This window comes from Lactuca serriola, chromosome 5, assembly GCF_051521515.1.
Source record: "Lactuca serriola cultivar US96UC23 chromosome 5, Lser_US96UC23_V15, whole genome shotgun sequence".
Taxonomy (NCBI): domain Eukaryota; kingdom Viridiplantae; phylum Streptophyta; class Magnoliopsida; order Asterales; family Asteraceae; genus Lactuca; species Lactuca serriola.
The window spans coordinates 10,502,443-10,514,950 of record NC_136412.1 but is presented as its reverse complement, the minus strand read 5'-3'; the positions used below and the strand labels follow the sequence as shown (position 1 = coordinate 10,514,950).

The 12,508-nt window shown below is 34.1% G+C and overlaps 1 protein-coding gene across 1 annotated transcript; it reads left to right on the top strand.

Annotated features, from left to right (window-relative positions):
* Positions 1–1,659: 1,659 nt before the first annotated feature.
* On the top strand, positions 1,660–3,929 carry LOC145051975 (indole-3-acetic acid-amido synthetase GH3.6-like). The gene is made up of 3 exons (XM_078999799.1): positions 1,660–2,073; positions 2,159–3,072; positions 3,187–3,929. Exons 1-3 carry the CDS (start codon positions 1,742–1,744, stop codon positions 3,771–3,773), a joined length of 1,833 nt encoding a protein of 610 aa, XP_078855925.1. The 5' UTR covers positions 1,660–1,741; the 3' UTR covers positions 3,774–3,929.
* Positions 3,930–12,508: the final 8,579 nt, after the last annotated feature.

The following is a 12,508-nucleotide window of genomic DNA, read 5'->3' as shown; positions in this document are numbered from 1 at the left end:
GCAGGAGGCGACAACTTCTAACTGGTGGTGAGTCGTTTTGAGGCGTTGGAACGGTGGGCTGAGTAAAGAAAGTGATTTGATGCATAAAGAGATGGATGTCAGACGTCACAAATTTTGTTTCTTCCATGGCAGTGGGTTGAGAGAAATCGAAAATAAAACGGGATTTGTGGAGGCTTGGCAACAGAAAAAGGAAAGAGGTTAAGAAAAACAGAAACAAATACTATTGGAGGAGAAGGGCGGCAAGCGTCGATCAAAACAGATAAGAAGAAAACATAAGAAATGGAAAAAGAGAAGAGAAGAGGTGCTTTTATGAAAAGAAAAACTTAAGTGGAAGAAGAAGAAAGAGAAAAAAGTTTTCTGTTCCTCTAGATTTTAACAATTAATAGTATATATAATTTATGTTGTTAATTTTCTATTGGATATCATTAGACTTATTGTTGAGATTGTACTGATATTAGCTAGGAATATTATTGGAATACATGATAACATCTTTGATAGAGAATAATAATAATAATAATAATAATAATAATAATAATAATAATAATAATAAGCAACACATCCTGTCTTTTTCTTTCATATAAAAAGTTTTTTAGTATTAAAATTTTAAAAACCCATTAATTTTCAAAGCAATTTTGTTATATTAAAATCTTTCACTTAAATTATGTGGACTATATCCACAAACTTATTATTTTATGATATATATATATATATATATATATATATATATATATATATATATATATATATATATATATATATATATATATATATATATATATGAAAAATGAAAATACCATTTAAAGTATATAACCTTAGATACTAAAACACATCATAATCTGTCGTTTTGTTTGATATATTCATTATATTGTTCTTAAACTTCAATCATAACTTGATTTATTTTCAAGATTTTTGAAATTTTACTATTATTTTCCTCTTACATCACATTTTTTTGTCGAACAACTATTAAGCTATATATATTATAGTTGAAAATGAAAATTACGTAACAGGAAGATAAATGTAAAATTTATAAAAATTTAGAAGTAAATCAAGTTAGAAATTGAATTAAAAGAACATTAGATAATTACAATGTATATATGCTACAAAACGACGTACTATAATGAGTTTGATTACTTAAGTTTATATATATATATATATATATATATATATATATATATATATATATATATATATATATATATATATATATATATATATGTGTGTGTGTGTGTGTGTGAGAGAGAGACAATAAAAAAATATATAAGAAAAATAGAAAATAGAACGTAATTAGTAAGTATTGTTATGTTTATGTTTATTGAAGTTTATATAAATTTAAGTGTCTAATCTATTAACATGTAACTACGTTCACCAATTGTATTTTTCTATTTAAGTAAATATAATATGTAAAATACATTAGAAAAACTAAGAGAAATAAACTATATAAAGCAAATAAAAAAGTTGAACCTAATAACTAATTTATTTTATGATATTTGAGATTCTATTTAGGGTGAAATGATCGTTTGAATTCAATGGTCATCACAAATAAGCACCCATAGTAGCCACATAATTTACACTCATGCCATTCCCTTCGACACCCAGTTGTTATGCACCTTAGACCTTAGCCTCCATCTTTCGTCTATATAAACAATACCTTCTCTCTTCTTCCCTCCCCACAACCACCATTTTTCTCTCTAAAACCATTCACTTGCTCTCTGTGCAGTGTGCACCACCGTCGTAAGCCACCATGCCTGAGGCTGAGGCACCGAACAACGGCTCCACCACCCTGACGGACTACAATCTCACCGAGAAAAACAAAAAGTGTCTTCAATTCATCGAAGACGTCACCTCGAACCCCGACAACGTCCAACGACAGATCCTTTCCGAAATCCTCACCCAAAATGCCAACGTCGAATACTTAATCCGCCATGGTCTTTCCGGCTACACTGATCGTGAAACGTTTAAAAAACTTGTCCCTGTTGTTACCTATGAAGATCTCCAAAACGATATTACACGGATCGCAAATGGCGATAAATCCCCGATTCTTTCCTCCCACCCGATATCCGAATTCTTAACAAGGTACCATTTTTTGTTACGTAAATCCATCAGTTTACAGTGTTTTGGTAGTTTGAATATACTTTTAACCTGTTATTTTAATTTGTAGTTCTGGGACATCTGGAGGAGAGAGAAAACTGATGCCCACCATTGAAGACGAGCTGGGAAGAAGGTCTTTATTATACAGTCTTTTGATGCCAGTGATGAACCGGTTTGTACCCGGTTTGGATAAAGGCAAAGGCATGTATTTTCTATTTATAAAATCCGAAGCAAAAACCCCCGGTGGGCTCGTGGCCCGACCCGTTTTGACAAGTTACTACAAAAGCTCCCATTTCAAAGAAAGACCTTACGACCCGTATACAAATTACACGAGCCCGAACGAAACCATTCTTTGCCCCGATTCGTATCAAAGCATGTATTCCCAAATGCTTTGCGGGTTGTACCTAAACAACGAAGTTCTTCGGGTCGGGGCGGTTTTTGCTTCGGGATTCATCCGGGCTATTCGGTTTTTAGAAAAGCATTGGAATCTTTTGAGCCATGATATTCGCACGGGTACTTTGAATTCAATTATCACCGACCCGTTGGTGAGGGAATCCGTGATGAAAATCTTGAAACCCGACCCGAATCTTGCCGATTTTATCGAACTCGAGTGCTCAAGGAAGTCATGGCAAGGGATTATTATGCGATTATGGCCGAACACAAAGTATGTCGACGTTATCGTTACCGGGTCCATGGCTCAGTATATACCAACTCTTGACTACTATAGCAATAAACTCCCTCTTGTGTGCACAATGTATGCATCTTCTGAGTGTTATTTTGGGGTTAATTTGAACCCACTTTGTAGCCCTAGTGAGGTTGCGTACACACTCATTCCCACCATGGCATATTTCGAGTTCCTACCTGTTCATCGCAACAATGGCGTGAGCACCACGAAAGGTGATGAGAAAGAGAGGCAACAACTTGTCGATCTCGCAGACGTTAAACTCGGTCAAGAATATGAACTCGTTGTCACCACTTACGCAGGTTTCTTAATTTCTATTCAAATTTTCACGTTTTTCATCTGTGCTATAGCTATATGTACAACAGTACTGCATATATATATATATATGCTGATTAAAGAGTCTGAATAAATTGCAGGTCTTTACAGGTATCGAGTTGGTGATATTCTTAGAGTCGTTGGATTTAAGAACAAAGCACCTCAATTCAGTTTCATTTGTAGAAAGAATGTGGCATTGAGTATTGATTCAGACAAGACTGACGAAGTGGAGCTACACAAAGCAGTGGAGAACGCGGTTAGCCACATGGTCCCATTTGGTGCGACATTGACCGAGTACACGAGCTATGCTGACACAACCACGATCCCTGGTCACTATGTGATCTTTTGGGAGGTTAGCCAAAATGGGTTAACTCCGGTTCCAGCTTCGGTGTTTGAAGATTCTTGTCTCACGATTGAAGAGTCGTTGAACAGTGTTTATAGGCAAGGGCGAGCTTCGGATAAGTCCATAGGAGCATTGGAGATCAAGATTGTTGAAAACGGGACGTTTGATAAATTGATGGATTATGCTATAAGTTTAGGTGCTTCGATTAATCAGTACAAGACTCCGAGGTGTGTAAAGTTTGAGCCGATTATAAAACTGTTAAACTCGAGGGTTGTGTCGAGTTATTTTAGCCCAAAGTGTCCAAAATGGTTTCCGGGGCAAAAGCAATGGAGTAATGTTCATTGATTATGAATGTGGATGGACTTGATTATAGGTAGGAGTTTAAGAAAAAAAATGATGTTGTTTATATCATTTAACATCTTTAAATGTTATGGTAGTATTTTCAAGTAAGGTATGTACAAAAACAATTTGGGAATCGAAAAGTTGGTTATGTCTTGTTCATTTTCGTATATTTGTTTTGATATTGACGATGATGAAAAGTGAAAACACACACATATACTTTTAAATTTTGTTAGAAAAGTAACATGTTCTTTCATTACTTTTGCCATGCATACATTTTCTTTTCGAACAGCAAGCATCATAATCTATTGCATGAGAAATACTTGATATATATCATGCATGTTACATACAAAACAAAATTAAATATATATGTCGAAATGTTGATCAAAATTATTGGAAATTTGAAATCGGGCCAAAAAGATGAATTTTGGGAATGATAGTGGAATAAACATGTGCATTGCATCCGGTCTACCGTTATTTGAAAAGTTTGAGCATGTTTTCACTTTCGGCTATTATAATTCATATAAATTTGTATAACATAAAATGTATTGTTTCTTGTTTGTGACGTAATTATATTATATTGCCCGTAAATTATTATAAACTTAATATCTACTAATGTAATTAACTATTTTAGATTGGTAAAACTATTTTAGATTGGTAGCTTATATTCGTGATCAACTAAACTATTGAAGAAGACACAATCTAGACGCCAAAAGCTTGTGTTACAATAATTGGAAAACAAGGGAATTAAACCTAATTAATCTAAGAGAGATACAAAAAATACCACTAACTCTGAGAATAATAAGTGAATAACAAACATACATGTCCCTTCAAAGTGGTCTATTAATTTAGCACCACCCTGAGAAATAACTACTATTAAATTATTCTTCACTATTAAGAAATTGACATTTGAAAGTCAAATTGCGGAAAAAGGGGTAAGTATTAAATCAAAGAAGTTACAATCACACGTACTAAAAGCAAAGTAAACTAAACGAAGTGCAATTCAAGTGTTTATGTCAACTCTTGCTTGCACCTCACAAAGTGTGGGATTGCTTTGAGCAATTAGAGGGTTATCCTTAGACCTTAGATAACTTTCTTTACAGGAATATCTTAATAATTTTACTACCATTTACTTTTTAAATTAAACTATATTATATTACGGTTAACATATACATATACAAGTTATATTAGAAAACATAGAAGCACGTTAAAGGCATATGGTATGCACACATGATGCATTTTATTTGTATGAAACTATAATCAAAACCGAAGCAAGAAATTTCTATATTTACTCATTAAAAAATTAATCTAGAAAGACCAAAAAAACACATTTATCGGTTGTTAAAAAAAACACATGAAATGGATCAAAAAAAGAACATTGATGTGTATGGACGACTGGTTTTTATTTAATGCATAAATAAGTATGCAATATAATTTTTTTGTTGATTTGATATGTATGGTAAAGTTTAAAATGAAAGCACTAATAGTAGTGTCACCTTTTTGGTAAAAGTTCATGGGACTTGGCATGCTCCTACGTACAATTCAAGTGCACCCTTCAATCATTTGAAAATGGAAAATTTTAAAAAGACATAAGCATCTTTATGCAACAATCATCTTATCCGAGAAAAGAAAACAATTGGCCATGATGATTAGACAAATCACAAAAGTTGTTCGAGACTTAAGTCTTAAATTGTTAACTTTTAGTATGTGGTTTGGGTTGATCCACGAATTCGACTTGTTGTTTGTTTTTAAGATTTTATAGATAATTAATTTATTAAATAGGATTTAAAAATATATTGTTATATTAAGAATTTAATTCAAAAACATGATTAAGAACAATGTAATCATGTACATGTATCTTATATTAAACATCAAACATGTTATTTCATAAAAGTCATGACCAACAAACTCAAATACTATGTGAGAAACAAACAAAATAAAATGGTAGAAATCGAGACCTCTGAATAATTGTTTCTTTTAGTGGCTCATATCTTTTCATACTAAATAACTGTATTTACTTTAGTGGGTCGTTTTTTTTCAAGCTAAATCAGAGATATTGTGTTTAATATATTAACTGTTAAAATGGGTTTTAAGCTAAAGTTTGATCATTTATTTTAACTATTAAAAGAATATGGGTTATTCAACTTGCCAATAATTTCTATCCGTATTCTAAATCGTGTTATTATTATGAAAATATTGATTACATTATTTTCATAAAAGAAAGTGATTCTTCGGAATAACATCTAAACCACCGTCAATTATTTAATATTCCGTTAGCGATACCGTTAAGTCCTTTTCTAGAATGTAGAAATACGACGCGCGCAATTGACGGCGGAATTGCAACACGTCACGTCCTATGTGATTGGTCGTATACACGTGTGGAAAATAAAGACATATAGTCCAAATTGACTGGGCCATCATCACACGTGAGAGGTATATATGCCTTGCTTTTTCCTGTCGGGCCTAGGCCCATTTCAGGCCTGGCATCCAATATTTTATTTCATTCTCTTATAATTCTTATACTATATAATAGATATGTCTGTTTTATTTTATTGTATTATATGATACATTCAATGCTAATAATAGGAAATAGACTACAAGGGGTCATTGTATGCTTTCTTCAAAATGGTTAAATTATTTATTTATTTTGTTTGAATATTATAAAATAATTAAGCTATTAAATATGTCTGTTTTATTTTAAAATAACATACGGATGCATTTCGTTTGGAGTTGGTAAAATAGTCAGAGTATTATTATTTATTAGTTAGCATACTGAAAAAGCCATGGTGGGCCAGGCTGATACGTGAACATTTTGTTTGTCTATTTTTTTTTAAAAACTTATGTCGATAATTAGTATATTAAAAATTATTAAGAATAATCTTCTTTCTTACTAAAAACAATTTTATTGTTTGTAACAATATTACAATATCAAATACATTTAAAGTGATTTTGGACCCATTTCAAGTGTTTGATCTATTTCATGTTTAACTAGCTCTTTAAACCAAACTAACATGTTTTTAAACGAATGAATTTAATTATCACTTTAATACATTTTCCTAAAAATACATTATGTTTCATTTAATCGAATTTGGATATATGATGATGAATATGTTTACTAAATGATATATCAAGTAAAGCCCAGTTGGTTGATCCATCACACATCTTGATTGGGACACTCATTTCAAGTTTGATGCAAGTATGTAACTATCATCGACTTCTATTATGGACTTATTTATTAATATTATCTTTGATATAAATATGGATAAAATTTTGGTTTCAAAATAATTAAATACGTTTAGTTGTGTCTCGTTGATTTTGTGGGTTCTATGGGAATAATAAAAATAGTCTTCTAAATATAAAAAATTTGTGTATAAATAAATTCGTTAATACTACACTAAGTCACAAATTTTATAAAAATATTAAAAACAAATGAACGATAATATGATACACAGTCTCACGTTGGTACATTAAATTTAAACCTATATATCAATGTTGCAAAACTCGTTAGGCATTCTCAGGCGGCCGATTAGCGAGTAGCGAGTATTCGGTCTAGACGGTAAGTACTCGGATTAGATAAATTATATGAAATTAATTTTAGAAAAATTATATATATAACAAATATCACAAGTTTATTAAAATTTATAACAAAATAGATGAATATCAATAACAATTATAGATTTTTTTCTAAGAAAAAATCAATATTTCTGAGTTTTTTCAGGGTTTGACAGAGTTTTTCCGAGTTCATCGAGTTGGACCGATTTTCTCCGAGTTTTACCGAATTCGAGCCGAGTTTGACGGAGTATCCCCAAGGTTGATCGATTTTAACCAAGTTTGACCGATTCCGATTATTTTTGGTTGATTCCTAATTAGGGGCCTCTGGACATGTCCGAGTCCGAGGACTCAGCCGCCTAACCCGAGTTTTGCAACACTGTTGTACATACATATATGTACAAAATATGGTCCCGTTATGATGTAGGCCTTGTGCGATCACTCACCTTGCACACCCTTCAGAGTCGCCCCTAAATACACACATGTTGTTGTTAATGATGTATTTTTCATGTATTAATAATGATTTTTAATCTGCTAAAAAGTAATTAATAATTGGTCTGATTAGGGGTAAACTTGATACATGAATTGGATTGAACTGTTACCGTACACAAAAGTATCAAAACTGGAAGATGGAGATGACCAATACGATAGGTGTTATATGGTACCGGTACTTCGGTACCAATCTTATTCTACAACCGATTTTGAAGAGTACAACTTACGAAGTCTATGGTTTCTATTTGCAATAGTTCATGTTTGAGGCTAAATAAATCAAGCTTAAGTACATAAAACTATGAGGCTTTTGATTTGAGTTTGGTTAAGACGTCAAATAACACATAGCAAAAATAATCAGCCCAATCCGAGTTCATATGAGAGAGTTATAAGTGTTTAAAGTTTAGGAAACAATTATGCATATGTCTGGTAAAAAAGTAGTCTTAAAATTTTAAGTTTTCAAGTACCTATGTTTTGGTGGTATGTAAATTATATTATACTCTTATGAATGAGTTCGGAGCCTAACAATTACGATAGTTATACTAAATTTTACCCATACCTGAAAGTATCGAGAACTGAATTTAGGACTTCATAGGAATTGAAAAATGAACAAAAAAATAACATACGGTCCATTTCGTTACCAATATTGTAACGTTCCAAAAATATCGAGTAAAATTTCATTTTAAATAAGTCAAAATCATTCACTCATTGTTTCACAAGACGATCAAATTCAAAGTATTCTTAAAACATCAGAGTAATTCGTAAACATTCAGTGCGGAATAAATCTGTAGGGGATGCAGTGTGATCAAGTCAAACCCTTCTTTTTGAAACCAAAAGTATCTAAAACATTTTAAAGATAAATCGTAAGCACAATGTTTAGTGAATTCCCCAAAATACCACATATCATACAAATCAGTAGGCCCAACCCTGGAGTACGTTTCAACCCGATACATATCAATGGGCCCCTCCTTAGGGTATATTTCAACCCAAAGGTACATGCAAAAATCAAAAAGACAATTAGCATTCTACACAACATAATCTAGTAGACCGATATTTGTGCCTTTGACCTACGAGTATAATTAGAAAACTCACCTCAAACGAATAGATCTCACAGACGAGATGTCAGTGCTAAAGTCCCTTCCACTAAACATATCCACAAACTAAACCCTAATTAGCAATTAAGGTAAATATCCCAACTCAGCAAGTCTAAATACCTAGATAAATCCTCATCGAGGCAAAAGACAATTTTGCCCTTCTAAGTCCTCAACCCCTCACAATTGACCAAAAGTCAAACCGGTCAAAAAGTCAACAGTGAACCTTCCGCTGACTTACGTGCGGCGTACACCTATCTCTATGCAGGGCGTAGAGACTTATCTAGAAAACGGGTGAAAATCAGCTATTGTTGGGCGTAGCCCAGATTACCGCCCGCGTATAGTGTATATTGTAGAAATTCATTTTTAAGCGCTTATACATTAAGACCTTTCACTCAAAGCTTTGAACTAGTCCTAATAGCTTCATAATGGATAAAGTTTCCACTTTATCCAATTGGATGGTCCAAACAAGTAAGATATGGTCTTTAAGTCTCAAATGGACCAAAAATGCATCTTTTTTAACTTAATCCATTAAGTCCAAGTCTCCAACCTTCATATATGAATCAATATGATGTTTAGATGGATAAAGTTTCTAAATTTATCCATAACATGGTCACAAACTTTCAAGATCTAAACTTTATGCACTAAAATAACCAAAAATGCTAACACAACTTGCATGGCTTAATGAACAAGCACCAAAGCACAACTTCCCAAGTCCAATAAGTCCCAAGAGTGTTCCATATAACTCAAAATGTGTTGGAGTTCTTAAAACTCCCAAAATACAAACTCAAGGGACCATATAACATTCCAAAAATCATGAAAAAAAATCATTTTTAAAACCATTCCAAAATCCACAAATTACACAAAACAAAGTTTCCAAAACCAAAATTATGAATCAGAGTATCCCAAAATCATAAGTCAATAATAATCCAGGATGATATGCACGATCATGACTTTGCCTTACCTCTATCCTCTAATGTGCCTGAAACTATAAAATCAACCTATAAGCCAAAGCTTAGTGAGTCCCCCCCCCCCCCCCCAAGTTCCATACACAACAACATAATACAATGCATACAACCATGCCTACAGCAAAAGGCTAGACTTCTACCGAGCCTTTAGCTACTAGTTGAACTGCTCTCAAGCCTACAAAATTAGTTGGACCTCTCCCTTGGGCCTATAGTATCAACTGAACAACCCATGTATCTTGGCCTTCAACACAAAGCTGGATCGCCTCAACCCCTCAACACAATAACACGTCGACATATGCAATAATAATCAATAACCAACAAGCACATGTAATCATACATATCTACCATTCAAACATATAACCAGCATAACATCATCATATAAACCATGATACATAACCTATTAGATTGACGTTGGTGCCTTCAACCCACAAGCACTAAAACGTCCCAAAATCAGAGTAAAATTTTTCATTTTAAAAACATGATCCACAAGCCCAAAAGTTACCAAAACATTGTTTACAAACCAAAATAAGTCAAAACATCGAATCAAAGTATCAATCAACAAAAATTGCGAGATGATGTGTATAGTCACGTCTTCGCCTTTCCCCACTCATCAGAAGTATTTGAAACATTGAAATCCAAACTGTAAGCCAAAGCTTAGTGAGCTTTCTAAAATACCCCATAATACAACCAATTACATATATAACACAAGCATGCATACAGGGTTTGTTGGTCCTTGACCTTAACCCAACCATATCATGTTTGTTACAAAATAGAGTAGTAACACCTCAACCCAACCATATAGGGTTTGTTGGCATGTGGCCTCAACCTCACCATACCGGGTATGTTGACTTCCAGTCTCAACCCAACCATACCGTGTAACGTCCCGAAAATCGCGCCATAAAATTTTTTGTTTCTATATTAATAAATCGTTATTACCAATCTTTCCCATAAAACCAAAGTAATCAAGATTTAACAAAACATCATCAAATCAGAGTAATTCACAGAATACAGAAACATGTGGTGTGTGCTCTATAGTCATCCTGAGCTCTTCTAATTGGAAACCGGAGTACCAAAAACATAAACTGAAAACCGTAAGCACAAAGCTTAGTGAGTTCCGTAAAATACCATACAACATACAACCATAAATTATCATGCAACATACTTATATATGTCATGGGCTCCCCCATGGTCTTTATCTGGTAAGTCATGGACTCCCCCTATGGTCTTTACCTGGAATGTCATGAGCTCCCCACATGGTCTGATATCCAATTGAGATGGGCTCCCCCTGGGGTTTTCCATGCAAATATCACAGAGACAACTAGGATACCACATAACACGCAATGGGGTGACATTGGTCCAAGACTAAGGCCCAAATTCTCAATCAAAAGGCCGATCAACCAAATAAACACTTTAAGCCCACTTATGGCATAATTTTCCAAATTGGGCCCAAACCCTTACTTGGGTCTTACCCTAAAGTCCACTACTTATCCCTAATTCAAAACACACCTTCTCAGATGGCCCAACAAAGCCCCAAGCAACCAGGCCTAAAAAGGTAACCCAAACCGAAGCCCAAATACACAAACCCACTTAGACCGAGTAGGCAGGGCGTACAAGCATGTATGCACAACGTACTCACTTGGAGGCTTGTACATTGCGCGTACCTGCTGGTACGCCCAATGTACTTACTTAATCATCCCCAACTTGATTTTCCCACTTAATTCACTAAGAAAAAGTTCCACAACACATATTTGGCCTTCTTGAGTTGGACTAACACATAAAGTTGCCAACTTTATGTCCATACATGGCTAAATGAAGATCTCAAGCTAAAAATGGACTTAGTGGTTGACTTAATGCATACATGACACGATAAAGCACATAAAGCTTGCACCTTTATGCCCAAGGATACCAAAATGAACTTAGATCTGAATGGACAAACCCATAAGTAAATTAAATCATCCATCAACCCAAAAAGAAGACCAAAACCACAATAAACTAGCCATGAAGAGATCTAATCACACATAAGTCAAGATGCAAACTTGTTACCACAAAAAGCTTCCCCATAAGGTGATGATTCTGGATCCAGGGTCTTTTCACTAAGCCATACAACTTCAAGTTTCTCTATTTTCCTTCCCAAGGACAAAATGTGCATAAAATCCCTTCTAAGGGCTCAACAACACCATCAGGAGGCTATAAGATCGATTTAGGGTTTTGAGATGGTGGAGGTTGACCTAGAAATGAAAGAAAAGGGCTAACATTATGCTTATATAGGGTACAACCCTAAAAATTAGGGTTTTCAACCTGACCCTCGTACGCCCAGCATACGAGGTCTCACACCCCGACCCACTTCGCACTTCCGCTACACGTACCTCTAGTTACGCCTCACGTAACCTCCCTCGCCTCGGTACGCCCTGTGTACCACCTTTGGAATGCCCCGTGTACTAGGGTTTTCCGTAAACCCTAAATCATCCGAAGACCATAACTTTCTTGATACGACTCCTATTTTGATCATTCTTATGTCCATGAAAAGGTATCGAGATGCTTTACACTATTATCAACTCATACTCTCCATAAGATATCCCAAACGAACCTCCACTTACCATAAAAAGTTCGAGCTGAAAAATTACCGAAATTCCCTTTGATTCCA

What these genes read in the sequence shown, in the direction of transcription:
- LOC145051975 (XM_078999799.1), top strand. Translation starts at nt 1,742, where the DNA reads ATGCCTGAGGCTGAGGCACCGAACAACGGCTCCACCACCCTGACGGAC. An exon ending in ATATCCGAATTCTTAACAAG is followed by an intron (nt 2,074 to 2,158) that starts GTACCATTTTTT and finishes TTTAATTTGTAG; the next exon opens with TTCTGGGACATCTGGAGGAG. An exon ending in CGTTGTCACCACTTACGCAG is followed by an intron (nt 3,073 to 3,186) that starts GTTTCTTAATTT and finishes AATAAATTGCAG; the next exon opens with GTCTTTACAGGTATCGAGTT.